The sequence below is a fragment of the Lepisosteus platostomus genome, chromosome 10 (genome assembly GCF_059453375.1).
Source record: "Lepisosteus platostomus isolate fLepPlt1 chromosome 10, fLepPlt1.hap1, whole genome shotgun sequence".
NCBI lineage: Eukaryota > Metazoa > Chordata > Actinopteri > Semionotiformes > Lepisosteidae > Lepisosteus > Lepisosteus platostomus.
Genome location: NC_142620.1, coordinates 13208094 through 13228780, shown reverse-complemented (window position 1 = coordinate 13228780; position 20687 = coordinate 13208094). Strand labels below are relative to the sequence as shown.

Genomic DNA, 20687 nt, shown 5'->3' with positions numbered 1-20687 from the left:
TTGTATCTTTTTCAGAGAGATTTGTTTTCTACAGTTTTCATAACCTTCACTTTCTTAATTAAACGCCTATTTTTGAGACACGATATTCCAGATGTCAATAACTTTGCAAAAAATTACATAACTTTTTTTTACAATAACAGCAAGAGGTGTTCTTAATACATATTCTTAGAAAATGATCAAACTTTATAGTTTTTTATTGTGTACAGTACATAAACTTTATAATGTTAGAACAAGCACGTTAAAACCATAACCCACTGTAAGTTACCAAGTTAGACTTTGGTGCACAAAATATTTATGAAGAAGGTGGAATACTGCTGTGTACTTTTTCATACCGAGGTACCACTACCATATACTGTGCTTATATTAGGTACTGTATGTATTATGTTATACTACTGTTTTAATTTCCCAATACCAAAATTTACCTTTGGATTTTCTCTATGTGGATGTACACCTGAAGGAGGCACATGACATTCACAAGCTACAGTATAATAATAAACTTTTTTATAAATCCAACTGAGCAATCTTGCTTTAATGAAATCTACCTACTTTTTAATGAGTTCAATATTTAACATGCTGTAATACATAGTTTAAAATTAATAAAAGTCTAAACAGTATACAACTTTAATTCTATATTTGGAAAAAGATTGTCCCTCAGAAATTACCCGAGATTCGAAACACATTCGGGACAGCCCAAATGCTCTACATGCCATGTTACACTTCCAGTGCTCCTCCTGGCAGTTTTACAAAGTAGTGCAGCCCCACAACCGAGTAATTAAAAAAAACTGCAGTGTCCTACAGCCACTGAACTGCAAACTACTGTGAAATCCACTGTGCATTCTGAATGGCTGGATCTGTACATATTGTACTGTTTGTGAAGACACAAATTACCAGTAAGAAGGGGCTCAGTGGACATGTACAGTAGCTGCTTGGAACCTTGAAATTTTGCAACAACACAAAAATGAATGAAAAAGGGAACAGGTATGATACCATACTAGAAAGCACTGATCTTAACAGATGAGTTCTATTTTGAGCCTTTGGCATTTATCAGTGGCTGATTGTTCAAAGGTAAACTGGCAAGGAATGACATGCCAGCAGTCCCAGGATGCTGATGGAAAGAATGTTAAGAGGCTGTTGGGAAAATCTGGAGAGATTTCATGGCCTTCAAGAAATTCCTAATAAGCACATCTTCAAAGCCACCCATGCTGTAAAAGGTAAATCTGAAAATTAAAACAACTTGGGTGAATTTTGGAAGGTATTGCAGGATACTTTCAAGAACATCCCAGAGTACTTCTGGAAAGCTTTATGGAAGCCTGAAAGTGTTGTGTCATACAAATGACAGAGTTCAGGTGTCTGTGAAGCAGAAGTCTCTTTATTTCATATGCATATGGAAGTCCGGCTTGCAACCACCAGACTTAAAAATAAGTAGCTGAAGATGGTCCTTTATACCTTAAAACAAACTAGTTACTATGACACATTCTAAACAAATGATAAGACAGCAACACATGCCAATTAATTATATCTAAGTTGCAGACTAGACAACAGTTAGTTCTTTTCATGTTCTGGGCGTACAGCCAGCTTACCAAATACATGCCCTTTATCTTACTGACCAAGGACAGGCAGCATCTTTATATATTTGGGCACAAAGCTAACTTCAAGCCACTGGACTGCATAGTTTGCAAAAATACAAAAACAAGAAATTATATTATTATCTCACTTCCCAGGTGTCTTTCTTATTTCTTCAAAAGCAAGGTTAGGTAAATATTTGTCAATATGCCAAATATTAATGATCTAATCAGTACATTTTGAAAACATCAAGAGTACTTAAAGCATGAAAGATACTAGCCAGATAGAAAAAGATATCTGGATAGGTAATTGCTTGCCATGCAGGCAACCTGTAGATTTATTCAACGATTTAGCCTTTTCAAAGAGTATAAAACTAAAGTTGCACGTTTTCAATTTAAAGCTGTAGGGTCTTTTGTGTAAAATCAAGATGATTTTGACTACCATTAAGGGGCTAAATTGCAGGCTTAAATGTCACAGAGCTGATAAGAAGACGGTTTTAGAGGGACAGTGTGATTTCATTTTAGCAGCTGTAGAGATAAAGCAGTGCTGTTTCATTGACTGGCCCAGAAGGTATAATAAATTGAATAAGAAAGATATAAAAAAAAAAACGAAAATGTTTTATAAAAGGACTAAAAAGGAACAGCACTCATTTATTGAAAAGGAGTTTAATGAACATTAAACCTTAGTAAAAAAGGGTATCAGAAAGGCCAAGTTAAAGATAGAAATACTGCAATCTAGAAATTGTATGCACTAAAATAATAATAAATAAAATAATAACATTTTATTACAACAACAAAATAACCATAAAGGATTAAGTAAAATCTCCTAGTCTAACTTTTAGACAATGGAACATAACTGGTTGATGTAATACATGTGTACTCCACTGAGGTGTCCACTACGAATGAAATCAATAACGTGCCACAGGTTGAATAAACACAAAGTTTTATATTAAATACCATTACCATCTCAGAGGCAAAAGTGTTACAGGTGCTAGAAGCACTTAAACCTGGGCCTGATGATATTCTGTAATTGTACTTGGGGAAATTAGATATTATTCAAAGACCATTAAGTCTTCCAGCAGTCACTCAAGACAGGGGTAGTTTATTTAGATTTTAGAGGGCATTTGATCAAATTAAATTCTCAAGTAAAATACTAATTCTCAAGTTACAGACAATAAGCATGAAGCGCCTGTATGTCTTTGGTTTCAGAACTGATAGATTTGTGTGTATGCTGTCTATAGAAATTATCTATTTGGATAGCAAAGAAAGAGTACAAATGTAGAAGAAAGAAGAGGCCCTATCTTGTTTGTAATATTTCTTGTTTTCTGTTTGAGCTTGATAATGATATTAATGTTTCCCTTGGCTACACAGGATATGGCTACTGCTGTTCTTGCATCATATCGTGATTGTTGCTGGGAGGTTAGCTAGTCATGTTGTTTTAAACTGCATCCAAGGGTTAAGGTATCAATGAAATGTTAATTGTCTAGATGTGTATTAATAAGGCATGGAATAAGAAGCCGGGGGCTAAATATTGATTGATACATTTTTCTTTTGGACATTATCGATAACCAGGCCCATGCAAGAATTTATTTTCCCCTTCACAATTTGCAGTTTAACTGGGCACAGAGCTTCCTCCACTATCCTCACCCTACTTCGGTTGAGATGTAAAACCGAGGTCCTGACTCTCTGTGGTCATTAAAAATCCCGTTTCTCGAAAAGAGTAGGGGTGTAACCCCGGCGCCCTGGCCAAATTTCCCATTGGCCCTTACCAATCATGGCCTCCTAATAATCCCCCTCTATGAATTGGCTACATCACTCTGCTCTCCTCCCCACTGATAGCTGATGTGTGATGAGCGTTCTGGCGCACTATGGCTGCCGTCGCATCATCCAGGTGGATGCTGCACATTGGTGGTGGTGGAGGGGAGTCCCCATTAGCTGTAAAGAGCTTTGAGTGGAGTGTCCAGAAACGCGCTATATATGTGTAAGCAATTATTATTATTATTATTATTATTATTATTATTATTACTTCCACCCTGCTAACTCTGCATTTGACTCAAGAAGCATCTTGACCCACAAAAAATCATCTTCAAATAAAAATACAAAATGTTTAAAATGAGGTTAATGTGCACATTTTCAGACTCATATCAACAGACATAAGGCCAAAGATACGCCAGTCAAGCATGGTTTTTATTGGTTTTTTACTTGATTGCTTCTTATCTTATTAGTCTTTTATTGCATGTTCCACCTCTGTGCCATTCAATAATGGCACACATTCCGTAGGTTGCCAACCCTTGTATATGGATATGTGTATACAGTAGTCATAAGTAACCCTTCTTTTTATGATAACTTAAAGCCAGTGCATTAGTACTTTAATTTAAATAACATTGATCAACTAAAAGAAACAACTATAATAGTCATCACAAACGTATAGTTAAAATAAAGAACATGAATACCTCCTCTGCGTCCCAACCTACACTCTCTGCCTCAGTGATTATCATGCGTCAGCATAATAAAACTGTCAGAGAGCCTGTAAAGTCCTCTCCAGCCTGTCATTCCCCACACTTCTAGCACAGAACCTAGTGTGTTCATTAAGGTATGAAAACAATACGACACTCAGATGCGGACGCTGGGTAGTGGGTACTACCAGTGGGCAGTGGGCAGGCAGAGGCAGAGCCTCACTCACAAACTAGATGTGTTTCTCTGTGTTAGTCTGTTGCGTAGCTACAGTACCTGTAATTTCAAAGTTGCAGTTAACAACCTTCAGCCCGGTTTCATGCTCTTCTTTCATCCAAGACCCTGTCAATCTGACCAAATTGCAAATAAGCGAATTGGTGAATGTTAAATTTGTAGATGTAGAGATCCTGTTGTATTTTATTTTCTTCAAAAGCTTGTGGCTATTTAATTATTAAGTGTACATTACACTACACTAAATTGACCCTGTTTGTGTTATGGAATTGTAATTTTATGTTACAATTCTCTGTTTTATTAAAAATATATCAAATGTAGCAGAGTTAAAGAAATTGGTTGTATGTAAAATGGAACGAAAACAAAACACGAGGTTTATTTGCGGAGAAGTAGAAAGCTTTAATTTACAGACTTACTCTGGCCGCAGAAACAAGTTTATGTATCTCTGGAAGTTGGTACAATAACTTGTACCTGGATCCCAAAGTGCTTACGTGGGCGATTTCAGTCATGATCAGGATTAGATTGAGTGGATGATGAGACAAAAGAACTTGAAGTGAATTAAATAAACCTTTTATAAATTTGTAAAAAACAATGTAGAGATTGTCTAGCTTTGATAACCCAAGAATAACGGAGAAAGTAAACTTTAAACAGTCCACATGATCTTGCTGGCCCTGTGAGATACATCTCTTTGCCATTTGGCGGTGTTGGAGTCCGTTGATTCAAGAGCTATGGTGATCACAGATACCCTGATCACAGAATTGTATTATTCTTGTAATAATGTACATGAGAACAAGAACAGCTGTTAACTAGAGGGGGGCATTTAGTCCATCTAACTCATTTGGTGTTTCCGTAACTAATTAATCCAAGGATTTAGAAGAAGCCAGTGTAACAGCTTGGTATGCTGCAGGGCCTGGATGAGACAGGCCTGGTCAGCTCATGACAGTGTGCAGTCCTCCCCTGTTTTGTTTATCTGCTGTGGCAGCAAACAGAAAGCGATTTCCTGAGAAGCAACCCCCCCTCCCCTTCATTAGGGGATGAGCCAAGAAGCAGCTGCACGGGTGAAGATGAAGCGGAGGAGGAGATGTGAAAACGAAGTGTGATTTTTATATGTAGGTAGGTGGAGGTGAGATTAGGCTTTGACTTCCTCCTGAACTTTTGTTTTGAGCTCCAGTTTGTAAATAAATCTAATATCCCTTCCTGTTTAGTTTTTGTACTGTGGCATGCTTGAACTGAGAGATGTAAAAGTTCTATAATTGGTTCGTTGGCTGAATACAATTGGTATTGGACGAGCACATCTAAAGATTTCTACACTACACTTCTTGTGAAAAACAAGCAACTACTTTGGCTTTAAAAATGTTTTAGTTTAAGCACTTAACCCAGAAGCAGTAGTTTACACTGAATCTATCTCTTGGCCCAACATGAAAGATGCCTTTTAATCATTTACAGACATGTTAAGAGCACTGGTCCAGTATGTTGAGCCTTCCAATTAAATCACTCACCACGCTAATGAAAGGTGGACAGTTTGGGCCCATTCTGTCTCATCATACTGTCCACAGACCCCCAACTCCAGTCCTTCTCATTCCCTTCTGGGCTCCCTTTCTCCTTCTCTCTTCCGTGCCAGGGAACAATATTCGAATCACAGCAAACAGATCCAGGGAGAGTTTTCAACCCTGCTAACAAGCAGCAATCCATGTATACTCTGCAGTTTCCAGCAAAACACAGAGGGGAGCAATGTTCAGAATGTTGCTGTCATTATAAACATCTGTGTGCTTTCCCTTCATCAGAGTATCCCACAGTACATGTAAGCTTATAATATTTTTTAAATTTCCCCTTGGATTTGCCAGGCTTGTACAAGTGCCTGTACTTTGCTTTGTCATTGTTTCCCAAGGTTTCCAAATTGTGCCTTATTAGACCTCTGGATGTCTTACTAAGCCTTCACTGTGCATCACTATACTTACCTCTTTTTAACTTTTGTACACTGAATTAAGGCTTGGGTTTAGCATGTTTTTAGGTATATATCTTTATTACCAGCACTTTGAAAATGGAGAAGAGGTATGAAAGTGCTCAAATTAAGCTATTAGTATAACTGGGCAGTTAAGAGCTGAGTTGGAATTAAAGGCTCCTGATACAGTGGCCATCAAGGATCAGGACTGGGAATCTGTAATCAACTGAATTAATTACCCATTTAAAGTAATAATGAAAGGGATGTTCATTCCAGAGTTACAAATTCACACCAGTTCTTACACCATAATGAGTTTCCATTAATCGTACTGTAAATGAAGAATCTCTGCCAGAATAAAAATAAGGTAGTCTATATTCATCTTTGTAATTCTTTTTGACAGTTAATAATTATCAGCATTATATTAAATGACAGTTAACTAATCATAAGCAAAGGTCTACTAAACACCAACATCAGGATTCCTGATAAAAGTTAGACATGCACATGTACAAGTGAAAGCATTCTGAATAAGGCCTTGAAATGTAATGGAATAGAATTATTATGAGCATGATAATAAACAAAAAGTTATGAGTATTACAAAAGTATTACTCAGGTTCATCACAACTTAGGAAAATGTGCTTGTTTTTTTATTACATTATAGTTGACCTTGAGAAAAATTACATGTAGGTGATTTCCGTGTTTTTTTCTGACCAGAAAGAAAGTAAACATGTACAGTAAACTATGTTTAAATATTTGTTCCTTGTAAACCACAGACATAACAAGTGGTATGTAATTATGTTTTTTGTATTGCTGAGAAATGTGTTTTACGGTTGGATCAATGCTGATAAATGTGATGTTCCTGTAACTGAAGTTTACCAGTCCAAACAGAGCTCCAGCATTTGCACAGGAATCAGAAAACATCTGGATTTTAATTGCTGAGTATTGTTAGAATAGATGCTGACTACCGTTCCTGTTTATAACCTATCAACAAAAATGAGACAGCGTTTCATTTTTCTTCAGGCTGACCATTTTCTGAAGTTATTAATTTCCATATCAGACACTCCTAAACAGGGACTTTGTGCAGTTTGCTCTAATCCTTTACTGTAAACTGTACTAACAATTACAGGAATTCTATACAAAAGTGGCTTCATCTCTGTCCCTAGCGTGCTGTGGTTATTTCTGTAAATGAGATGTTAAAGATGCTCCTCAGACTTAATGCATTTTGGAAGTGTAACAACTCTGTTGTAAAAAACTTTCTAAAATGTAAGACGTGCATTAGGTTTTTTCTAATTAGGTTGCATTTGTTTTTTTTCTAATTACTGTAAGTGATAAATATTGATGCAGATTTCTCAAATGCAATGAGAGCATGCTTTAACCCGTGACCCTTACATGGAATAAACATTACAGGTCACTCAACACCATTTATAACCAGCTCCATGCATTATTCAGTCTAACGGAGAGTAGGACCTCTTCAATCAATATTCTAAAGCAGTGTAGCTAATTTATTTAGCTCCTGTAACTACGAAACGGCATTCACAGTAATCTTTTCAATGGTGATAACATTTTTTTATTATCTTTTATTTTGACATTAGTAAAATTTAGTAAAACCTTTAAAGAATTCAGAATAATCTGTTTTTGTAGCCCCATCTATTTTTTTTCCACAAAAGGCAATCATGAGGACAAAAGAGCCCATTAAAGAACCCACACAGTTGATCACGTTGAGCTGGATTGTGTTAACATATGGACACCAGTTCTCTGCAGACTCCTAATATGTTCCTTTTCCCAAATACATGGTAGCTGTTATAGTCAGTTCAGCGTCAGCAAAACGTCTGAAACTTCTAAGATGTGATCTATATTCTCCACCTTAAATTTATTATATTAAATATCTCATTTACAGAATTTGAAAGCCAGGTTTTTACTAAACAAGGAAAGCATATATCATTTTTAAAAAGCAAATGTGATGTGGCACATCTAATTACTTAGAAGTCATCAGATCTCTTCATTTTCCCTAGCTTGGTTTCAGAATAATTATCCCACAATAGGAAGTCGTCTCCTGTTCTTAAGTGCCACTATTTTCTTAATTGTTTTTGTGGGATAGATAAAACCAGGTTTTAGTTGTTAATGTGGACTTTAATGCAATGGAATTGATTTAGCTGAATTAGCCATTCTTTTTCTTCAGGCTGTTTGCGTCTCTCTTTTTCAGTCTTGTAAAATTGTATTTTTTCAGATCAGCTTTCCAGGAAAAACATCAACATCAGTATTAATTCTTCCATGTTTCAGAGCCAGTATTTAGAAAAAAGTGGATTATGACATTTTAGTTCGTAGTTTAGAATTGAGGTGAAGACGATCACACCCAGAACTTGAACCTGCAGTTAGCTCCTGTGCTTTTTTTGAGCAGAAAAGACCAGATGATCTGAAACTGAGTCACTTTGCGCAGACTCAGTGACTCCGGAGGCTGCTGGTGGGATCAGAAGTGATACTGTGAAATAAAGTTCACCCCTGTTATTTTAGCGGTTAATGACATTTGTACTTAAAAGACCATTTCTGCAAGATACACCCCCATGTTCATCCTTCAGACCTTGAGTAAGCAGAACTTAAAAGGACTGTTGAGTCAGCAGGCTAATGCCAACCACCCTACTGTTGACTTTTTGAGGTGTATGTGTATTCTGCTTGGCCGACAAGGAAACCGAACGAACGTCTAAGCAGCTACTGCACTGCTCGTTCCCGGAAACTGTGAGATTTGTACAGTAGTGTCAGGCCTCACAGCTGTAGATTCTTATGACAAGATTAGGGGATGGAAAGGACTCGTCAGATGCCAGTCAAAGATAGCTTCCTTTCTCTGGGGTATGTGGGTTTTGCTCTGAAGATGAGCCTTGCCGTGTTTTTTTTTTAAAGCACACGTCAGTTGCACCAATTTTCTGGTGCATGAGTTCGCCAGTCACGCTCACTGTAATGGAGAAACCTCTTAAACAGTTTCTGCAGCTATAAATTGACTTTTTTTATCTTGGAAATCAAGCTCAGATTGTGATCAAAGGTGTCTGCATGCAGAGCCTAACCTAACAAGAGTTCCTCTTTCAAACTTTCATGTTAACTTTGATGTATTGAGAGGGAACTTCAAGATATAGTCGAATTAAAGTTGTCTTACAATTGTTTTTTTTAATTTATTTAAGATGACGTTGTCATGATTCATTTCCTCAACTAGTCCTGTTCTATTTGAAAATGTTTTAGATTATTTTAGGCAGATCTTATAGAAGAAAACTTACAGTATTTATTGTGCAAACACTGATTATGTCTTATTAACAAGTAAGGTGCACGTAGTGTTAATCATCTGCATGTTTTTGCTGTAGTGCAAAATTTTGTCCATAATACTCCATGTTTATCATTATATGTCAGCCAAACATCTGTGTTGGCATCCAAGTACAGTACAAAATTTCAGTATGTAGTATCACCCTTGTGCCACGAGAGGGAACACAAGCACTTATGTTTTACCGTTTTAAACCTGGGTGTATAGTTCAAATATATAGTTAGAATATAAAGAACAATCAGAGATTATAAATAATGATATCAGATTATAAATAAATGCATATTACTCATAATAGCATTTTGTGTCAATTTCAGTTGAGCATAGAATTGGTTAGTTAAGAGACACATTTTAAGTTCAGTAATGATAACTTAAACAGTTACAGTTGCACAGATTCGTAGTCTGTACCGTTGTCAGTGAATATTGTAAAAATAAGTGTTCTGGAAAGTTTGCTACTTTAGCCATCTTATTTTACACAAGAACGGAGTTTTTGAAATTTCAATCACAGAAGAAAAAGTAGGTGAGCTATTGGTTTATGTAAGACGAAGTTCAATGTCCTTTGTCAACATTTGATGTCTTCCAAGACTGTGATTGTTCACATAACATGTTTTTCAGAGGATACCCTTTGGAATTTAAGAAAAACATTGAGGTAGCCATCTTGGTTGATTCAGAAAATTAATTTTAAAAATCTGAATCCGTTTGTTCCAAAGGATGATGTCTGCAGAGTTTGGATCTTATCATCTGCATAATTTCAATCAAAGGTGGTAAGGAAGTAGAAGTTGTAGGTCAAACAAGCATCTTGGTTTGTGCAGGGAAGTCATTTTTACTTGTTTGAATTATATTGTGGGGGTGAAGACATGCTTTCAGGCAAAAACATGTTAAGGTTTGGCTGTTTTGATACATATTTTGCTTTATTTGATAAACAAGTGCCCCTGTTTTCACAAGTGAATTGTGGTGTCCCTAGGATGAGAGCTGCCTCCACTGGAGCTTAATGACTTAAATGAGTTTAATGATTGACTGCATACATTCTGAAAGTGTTACACCTGGGCAAGTCAGTGCTCACAACCCTCAGTCTCCACGGAAACTGAACATATTCGCAAGAGGGGTCAAACACCTCCCAGGGCTGTGCAGCCTCCAAATAATGGGCGCTTATTCCATCAGCTCATAAAAATTAAACTGTACTCTACCATTGATCTGGTGCTCTGTCATTGAGCTACCTTTTAACCTTGGTAGTTCTCACAGCACAATGAGCCCAGTTCTCTGAAGGACAATCAGCCCGAAGTCAGCCCGAGTATTTCTCCGTCTTTAACCTACTCTGTCTGTCAGCGCCCTGTCAGTCCAGCCAAGCACTGGACCAGTAGCAATGAACCTCACCACCTTACAACCCTGCGCAGCGGTCCAGCCTCTCTGTCCTGATCAGCCCTGATAGCTACAGTCTCAGATCAGTCCATCCAATCTCCGCCTGCCTTCACAATTCGATCTGCTTTGGCTGTCTCCGTCTCACTGTCTTTTTCTGAGCCTTCAGGCTTTCTCCACTTGCTTGCTATGTCGTAACAGATGGGAAAAAAACTCTTAACAGTCTCTATCTGCTTTCTGGCTGGAAGCCTTAAAAAAAGACAGTGTTGTAGAACATTCTAGCATTTTTTTCTAATTGTTTCTTAAAGTTTCTTAATTGAAATCTCTTACGTCCATCACTGTGGAGTGGGCACAGGTTACCATCGTAACTGGCCACACCTCCACTCTCCTTTCAGTGTTGGTAGCCACCGATGCCAGAAAGCCTGGTCACCTGTGCATCTGTTTCCTTCACTTCACCGTCAGGTGGGCAGCCAACTTAAGGTCAGGTCATACTGTGCTCAGAGCTCTGTTAGGGCTCTGGCTCTAACTTATGCCTGGCGTACCCCGTATAATCTCTTGAATTCCCCTTGGTGCTTTGGACAGTGTTTTGCTTGACTTTTCCGGCTTTGACCCCCTCCTGCATGACCACAGACTGGAAGAGCGCTGCTCGACAGCATCCCAGCAGCCTCTCCAGTTAGCGCGCATGCAGTACCTCTTTCCCCACTTACTGTGATGTTCGACCAGCTCCTGGGGTACCCTGAAAAAAGCCCCCTGCTCCTGTCCTCAGGAGTGACGGGCTTAACAAACTCTTAATTAAACTAATAATTTGCTGGTTGGAACCTGGTGAAATTGTTTTGGGTTCATCAGCTGCACAGTTTTCAACCAAGTGCATTAAGAAATTTGTGAAGAAAAACATATATGCAATCATGATATAGTTAATTTTTTTTTTTTTACCATTATTAATGCCTGGTCCATACAAGAGCTCTTCTTACCTTGTTGGTTTTGTACCAAATAGTGTCAAATGCTGTTTCTCATTTCCTTGATGTAATTAAATTCAAGGTTTTGTTTTCCTTTAATGAACCCCAACTGTTTTGCTGTAGGCAAACTGCCCAAAAAAGGAAAAGGGGAACTGTAGAGTTCTTTTTAAGTGTTTTTGTCATTAAAACATGACAGGAAATAATTAAAAAGATCTTTTTGTGTTTAAAAATCCATTTCCCCATGGCTGTATTTCCTGGCATTCTGTTAGATTCTGTACAACTTTACATTCTTCCTTCAACCTTAATTTTCTCGTTCACTGAATTTTAGGTCTGCACCAGTATGAATGGACTGATCTTCTGTTGAGTCCATTTGCCTGCTTCTAGTTTAAATGCAGTTTCACATTTTTTATTTAGTTTTACATCACAGTATACACATTTAATAAGTTTAATGCCAAGTCGTTTCCTTGGTTTTGTCTTAAGGTACTTGATTGTATCAGTTTCTCAAAGACCCACATATTTTTTCTGAGTATTTATGCAAAAATGTTTCCCAGCCCTAGCTGATTTAAACTTTCCCTTTAAAGGGAGGATGCGTCTGCCATGTGCTTCCTATACAAATGGCAGCCCTCATTGTGTTCTAAACAAGAAAAGAACTCAATGCCAGTTCACCCTGCCATTCTTCAGGGCCCCAGGGGTTTTTCAGTTTTGTTTTTCTGACGCAACGTTTATATGGAAATGGATGATGGAGTCACTTTTTTATTTCTTCCAGCATATTCTCTAATCATTAGCCTGTTTCATCTTCTTAATTTACTTCAGTATCCATTTTGTTCTGCTGATAGTACACATTCAATCTCAACCCTTTTTCAATTGTCTTTTTCATATTGGCTTAGCAGCCTTTTACTCTGGTTGTGATTCTCAATTCCTCTTAAAAAGAAGGTTAAATACATTTTTCTCCTCCCTCTTTGGAATGACTGAAAGTAAAGCCGTGTCTGAATAATACTGTTGTGTTGCTTGTGAGAACATGATTCATTATTCACTCAAAAAACGTTTTCTTTACAGGACAAAACAAATACTTTTATCCAGTTAAGACAATATTTTCTACAGAATCACATTTATTCTAGGTCTCCCATCGTTGTTATTTTGAAATGGAGCTGCATTGGCTGATTTTTTAAATTACCAGTACTAAATCTGTCTGTGACTCCAGTTTTGTTTTTGGCAAACTGTGGGTCCAGATGTCAGGAACTTTTGTAAGCAAGTTCCCATGATTACCTCTGGAACCAGTACAGAACACGGAAGCAACCTATTGCCTCCTTGTATGTGCCAATGCCTTTACCCTGTTTACTATTATTAGTGCTTTGATTGCAGCTTCTTCTACTTGGATTCTGAAGCACAGGAAATTCTCAGCCTCTGAAAAAGTATAGCCACTTTTAACACTGTTGACAAAATACTATGTTTATTACAAAGTGTATGACTATATATGTATATTTTATATATAACTTTGTTGTTAATAACTTTTCAGCTTAACCCCATTGTTATTTAATAGTATACCTCAATCTCTGTTTTTTGCAAAAGGAGAAATTGACAACATGGTGACTGCAGATGTTGTTAGTTTCATTTAAGCTTCAAATATTTTCTAATATACTGCTAAAAAACATCACTGTACATTTCTGAAATCTGCAGGTTTTCTCTCCACTCTGGATGAGGTCATAACGATGATTGTTGTGTATGGGCTCTAATGGAGAAAAAGTTTTAAATCACCTGTCATCTGTTCTCTGTGGTTCATGGATTTTTGTCTCAATTTAAATCTTGTAATTAAACCCTAGAAAAACAGTGTGTAATTATGAGTTATGGAATTAGGCAAACACATGGCAGATGGCTATTTAATATAGACAAGAGCAGAGTGTAACAAGATGTTATCAGAAATACAAAGAAAAGGAAATTTGTTTGAAGTAGCTACTTCTGAACCTTTGTAATCTTTAAGACAAGGGACTTAATAAAGTATTAAGAATCCTCAAAGACTACCCTGTAGACTTGATCGAATGGAAAATGAAACATAAACCAGAGAAAAGTATGAGGAAGTGCATTTAAAACTCAGAACAGGCCCTTTCACACAAAGGGCAGTAGATGTCTGGAACAGTCTGTCTGGATGTGATACCCTGGCTCTTCTCATTTGTAATTTTCTTATCGCATTTACAGCATGCTCTGGATTCACTGGGCTTGTTTCAGTTTCCTTGAGATGAAATGTCAGAGGTGTGCTGCCTGCTATTGATTTTGGGATTTTTTGGAAGACTCTTTCCTTTTTAACTTCAGTAAATGGAAGTCTTTCAGCACGCCATATATTATCAAAGTTGCTTCTTTTATCTTAAGGATTCTCATTCACCTTGGAGAAGTCTGGTTGTCTCTATGAATGTTAGTTCAGGAATGAATGTGTTTTTCTTTTTCGTGATACTTTGTACGTTTTGATTATCTGATGATAGGACGACCCACAGGTACTGCTTGAGAAATTCGTGGTTTGATGATTCTCATTTGACATTTAGTACAGTGGTTAATACTACCCAAAAGTGTAGTCCACAGAGGTCAGATGTAAAAAGCAGAAGTATATTTGTGTACTGAACCTTATTTGGATATGTTCTTCTATCTACCATTTCATTAGTAATAATAATAATACTAAACTTTATTTTATATAGTGCCTTTAAAGGTGGCTTCTCAAAGCGCTCATTAGCCTTAAACACCTTAGAATTTCACCCATATTCTGTTTTCTTTCAATTGTGAAATGTTACAATGTTGCTGTTAGGCTCTGCTTTAACCCAGATGTTGAAGATTTTGTGTATAAATTGTCACTCAGACAATCCCCAGCACACTGCATGCTGGACAGCCTCCAGTATACCCCAGTGCTCATGGCTAAGTTTGACAACAAGGGCATTCATTGAGGGAAAGAAGAAGGACCAGCAGGCATATTACCCAGCAACTCACAACAGGCAACCCACTAAATCTAAGCAGGTGTGAGTCTGGTCAGCACCTGAATGGGAGAACTCCTGGGAAAAACTAAGGTTACTACTGGAAGAGGTGTTAGAGGGGCAAGTAGGGGGCACTCACCCTGCGGTCTGTGTGGGTCTTAATGCCCCCGTATAGTGACAGGGACACTATACTGTAAAAAGGCGCCCTCCTTTGGATGACACATAAAACCAAGGTCTTGACTCTCTGTAGTCTTTAAAAACCCCAGGTTGTCTTTCAAAAAGAGAAAAGGTGTAACCCCGATGTCCTGGCCAAATTTCCCATTGGCCATTACCAATCATGCCCTCCTAATAATCCCCATCTATGAATTGACTTCAATCACTCTGTTCTCCTCCCCACTGATAGTTGATGTGTGGTGAGCTATCTATGTGCGCACTATGGCTGTCGTCGCATCATCCAGGTGGGGCTACATATTGGTGGTGGTGGAGGGGAGTCCCCATTACCTGTAAAGTGCTTTGAGTGGAGTGTCCAGAAAAGTGCTATATAAATGAAAGGAATTGTTGTTATTCTTATAGTGTTGATATGCAAAACCTTTGTGGTGCTAACCATTGGTAAGGAAAAAGTATTTGAAATGTCTTCATTTCTATTCTACAGGGGTCATAGCAGATGAGAAGTGGGCCCCCCCTGTGCCCTTCTATGACTTTCTGGCGATCATGGACAAGGAGGTGCCAGGTTTTGCAACTCAGAGGACCCCTAAATCAAAGGACATGTTTCAAGAGGTGGAGGAGAAAGATTTGGAGGGCGAAGTGGGACCTTCCCCACCCCAGTCAGGTAGTACAGCGCCACACCCGCACACTGAGCTCTGAACAGCACTACTGCTGTTGGGACAGGAAACTGGGCCATTACACAGACTTGTTAGATTTTATGTGGTTGACAGCCCTTTTGATGCTAGTCTGCTGGCCTGGGTTTTTTTGTGATGTTTGTCCAACAAGCTCAGGCACATTGTTTGTCAGAGAATGATGTGTTCTTTTCCAACTATGCTGTATGAAAAAAATATTTTCGAAGTCATAGAACATAAAAATGCCCTTGGAAATCTGCATTGCGTTAAAAAGTTTAAAGTGTATATTCTTCGGGCTTTGTCAAGAATTATGGAACTGTGACATAAATGCTGACATCTCTCAGTACCCTAACAAACCAAACATTCCCATTTTTAAATCCAAAAATTATGATAGAGTTTGAAACTGGAATGTTGCTTTCTTTGAATGAGTGTATACACAACACCTGAGCACAAAACCAATTTTGTATTTCTCACTACCACTGTAAATTCTGTGTATGCTGCTGTATTTGCTCATGTGAGTATATTTTTGCACAGCTAAAATGGATTTGGTGAAGTATGCCAATATCTTGGAATAGTGGGTTCTACTTGTGTTATTTATGACAATTTTATATACATAATAATATTTAAAAGTACCAGTTGATGAAAGTATTTTGCATGTTCTTATAAAATGTTGTCATTTTTGCCCATGTATTTCAATTGGGTTATTGTTAATTGCAAAAGGTTAAACTCTTATTTGTTATGCCCAGGTAACCAGAGATCAAACATCTCTTGTGGCTGTTCAGACTTGCTTGGGCCGTCTATCTCAACCACATTCCTCCATTATATAATGTACAGTATATGCATTATATATATGGAGGATATATATAATCAGTGCTCTGCCACTGATCCGGAGCTCTGTCATTGAGCTTTCTTTTGACCTGGGTACTGCTCTTAGCATTACTAACCTGTGTGTCAGAAAGACACTTAGGCAAAGCAGGTTCGGGAGAGATGGGGAATCTTTCAGGCAGGATTCAGACTATCTGCACCCTGTTGTTTTTGCCGAGCACCGGATCAGTGGCAAGTTTTTAAACTTCCAGTCTGTAATCCTACAAGGCTGCGCAGCCACGCTGGCTGGATCTGCCCTGAGAGCTGACTACTGCCTTCTTTCAAGGATCAGTTCCATCTGCAGCCGGTACCTGGCCAATTTCTCTGGCGTTCAGGTAGTAATGTCAGCAAGCATGCATCTTCAGGTTAGAATGGACAGCCTGTTTCATTCTGATCTCGAAGGCACAAGCAGACATTGAGCTTTCAGAGACAAAACTAAAACCTTTAATTTAGCTATCATTAGCGGAACAATGTCTCTGGTATCACTTACATTTTGAAATAAAGCTATTAGATATTAACGGTAATAGACTTCCTCCACATGTTAACTTGGCCCTGGCCTTCACAGTTGAAGGCTAAAATATTTGTCTTGAAAAGCACACAGGTGGATATATTTACTATTAAAACTGTACGTAAACACAACCAGGTAAAATTCCCTGAGCAGTACTTACTCATAAGCACATCCAGTCTTTAAAATCATACTTGTTTAAATCAATAACTGAATGTGACAGAAGGCTTGTGGTAAATGACATGTTGTATAAATCACATTCTTGACATTTCATGCTCTAATGTATATATCACAAAAAAGAAACGCACAGACCCCTCTGCTTATTATTTTGTTTTTTTCTGCTGCATTAAGTAAAAGCAGCCAAACTGTCATGAATATTTTCTTGTAACAGTATTTTGTGCTGTTCTTTTTTACTTTTCAGCATTAAATTAACCTCTGCTTATTCTATATTGGCCAACTATGGCATATTCTGGCATTTTGAAATAAAAATATAACTCCTCATTGAATTTGCTTTCCTTACCTGGGAATTAAATTTCCATTTTTATACCTGATTAATTAATAAATATCCTTTTTTATAATCTTGGCATGACTTTTTTATTTTTATTGTATTAACAGGAACATTAACTGTCGTATATATGGTTTTCCAGGGGATTCTATGGAATTAATGACATCAAGTGATTTATATGAGTCACATGAGTCATATGAGCAGACAGGGTATTTGCAGGCTGTGTATTAATACAATTGTGTTTACAATAGCAGATCTGAAAATCATTCACTAACCCATACAACATTTAGAGATTTGTCCTTTTGCCTAATTTGGCCTGATTCTATTTACAGAAACTGACCTGTGCTACTTTGAAAAGCAGGAAATTCACAAGTGACTGGAAATCTGATTAATGTGACTACAGTTTGATAGACAATACCCAGAAGTAGTCTGTTCATTTTTAAATATATTAATTCTTGGACTCTCGACACAGGAGTGGTGCTAAGACATTTTTAAGTCACCTAGGAGAATTGAAGTCAAGGTTTATATATGAATCATTGCTTTACACCAGCTACTTTTAGTAATAGTTGAGTGATTAGGCTGTTTCCACCACAGTAGTTTTATTTTATTATGTGAGACATCATGACAGAAACAAGGCAGGATAGACAGATCTTGAATAGTTTCTGTTTCCTGACAGACTGTCTATAGAGGCCTACATGTACAGTAAGTGCTTTGTAGGTGCCATCTTTAAGTATATCTACTGTACAGTATTGTTAGCCAGTTTAAAAACACAGAGTACAGGGAGGATGGAGAGAACAATATCATAAATGGTTTTCTATGATCCCTGGATTCATTAATTTCCTAATATTTAAAAAAGTGCCACATAATTTCAACTTCAGCAATAAAATGAAAGGAAAAGGAAACACTTTGGAAAAATATGAAAATGCAATTTGAAGCAGTGGATTGCACAGAATTAAAAGCTATTGTATAAAACATTTTAAGACAGGATTTGAAAGTGTTGACTAACTTCCAAGAACACATATGGGGTGAGAGATCATTTCACAGCACTGGAGAAACAGAATTTCCCTAAGGCCCAGTTTTAGAATCTGGAAGATGGCCGAAGCTCAAAAAGTACGAACAATATGTGGGCAGATAGTCTGCTGATGTAGTCAGAAGCCAAACTATAAAAGCGCTTAAATATGAGCAGCAGGGCAGCATAGTGGCGCAGTGGTTAGCATTACTGCCTTGCAATTCAGAGGCCTTGGGTTCAATTCTAGGGGTGATATCTGCATGGGGTTTGTATGTTCTCCCCAAGTTTAAATTGAACAATAAAAATATGAATTGTTAGTGACTCATGAAATAAGGGGCAGTTATAAATCATATGCAGTGTAATATGAAGCAGTGGCCTAAATTACCGACAAACCTAAAATGATCACATTTATATTGAAGCAAAAATACAGTGCAAGATATAGAGATATCACTATATAGCTGTAGCGGACATAGCAAAAAATATTAATTAATTCATACAATGCAAAGGGCAGTGTGAGACCACATTGTAAATGTATTTTGGACTTGTACAATTTCAGTGTTGTACTCACTGTGTTTGTGTGGGTTTCCTCCCACATTCCAAAGACATACTGGTAGGTTACGTGGCTTCTGGCGGGGTTGGTGTGAGTGTGTGCATGTTTGTGTCTGTGTGCCCCCTGCGATGGGCTGGCTGCCTGTCCAGAATGTATCCTGCCTTGCGCCCATTGCTTGCTGGAACCCTGTGTTGGAGAAAGCAGTGAGAAAAGGGATGGATGTAGGAGCAGCTGTATTTTACATTTTATTACTTACGAAGGCAGGGAAAGGATGCAACAGATTGAGACATGAATGGTTATGAGCAATTAAAAAACATGATCAAATAGTCACCTTCACAACACTGTGAACAAAAGGTTCAGTATTGCATAACTAAACAAGCGTGCTACTTAAGTTACCCAAACTATTATAAATTGCTTTAATTAAAAAGATTTAGGTGTTTATTTGAACCTATCATTTACTTCTACTAGGCGATGCGAGGAAGCAATTAAAAAGACAAAATTTTAGGAAATTTAGTTTAAAGAATAGACTTTAGAATGAAGGATGTTATGTTAAAACTGTTCAATGTGTGGTAAGGCTTCATTTAAAAAACAATTTTGTGTTCCAACTGGTTAACAGTTTTGCGCACCACATTATAGATACCATATTGTGTCTCTGGAAAGTGCCCTTAGTCCAACCAGATCCAACCAGAAACATTGTAACTAAATTGAATTCCCTACACTGACAAACTGAAGGACCAAGATCTTTTTAGTCTTGAAAACAGAAGATTATGAGGACAAGTATTGAAACAAGTGTTCAAAAAGAGGTTATTGACAAAGTCAGAGTAGCGAAAACTTCTTCAGAATCGACCAAGAAACACAAACGGGGACACAGATAGAAACTATATGGGAATGCGTTTAAATTTGAGAACAGGAGGCACTTCTTTACCCAGGAGGTCATGGAGTAGGAAGCAGTCTACCCAGCCATGTTGTTGGAGCTGATACCCTGGGCTCTTTCAAGAAATGAAAGATCAGATCCTTGCGTCAATTAACTACAAAAGTCTCACTTTTGTAACAATATCCACGTACCTGAAGTTGATATTTTTGGCAACGTGCTTTGGCCTCTACAGCTGTCCAGTTCTCCTAGTGTAAAAGGAAAACATATATACACATTATATTATTGCTTTACAAAATATATTGTGGAAAACGATGATAGTTCAAGTATGCAGAATTGCTGTTTTATTCTGTGACCCGTTTAACCAATGTTTTAAGGTTTCTTGTGTACACATATACTATATATGATTAAGTTACTATCTCTTCCGAGTAGAAAAAAGAGTAGCAAGAAATAAATGTCATTGAAACTTGATTCATTTTAGTCCCAAACATCACTTGTACATTACTACTGTTGTGTCATATTTATAAAGCTACCAGAAAGAAATATAGTTCTGAAGCAGGATTTTTGGTTGGCAAGGGAAGGGTGTGGAGTCCATGATTAAAGATGCAGGCAGATTCTCAGGCTGCTTTCCAGATTATGAGCCAATTCAGTATTTGTCAGTGAGAGGAGAGGTTGAGGGCTGAGAGGGAAGGTAGGGTTAGAAGTGAGACAGTATGGAATGAGTCAGCTTTGCATTCTCGTTGATTCATGTTCATGGTCATGTTCAGGTTCTATTCTGGAAATTATCACTCTGT

At 37.6% G+C, this 20687-nt stretch overlaps 1 protein-coding gene across 1 annotated transcript in view; it reads left to right on the top strand.

Moving 5' to 3' along the window:
• Nucleotides 1–17459, top strand: part of txndc16 (thioredoxin domain containing 16) — a 70772-nt gene extending 53313 nt beyond the window's left edge. Inside the window, exon 20 of the mRNA XM_088648300.1 lies at nt 15406–17459. Within this exon, the coding sequence (XP_088504426.1) occupies nt 15406–15617 (212 nt within the window). The 3' untranslated portion in view covers nt 15618–17459. The remainder of the gene's footprint in view (nt 1–15405) is intronic.
• The last annotated feature ends 3228 nt before the right edge of the window (nt 17460–20687 follow it).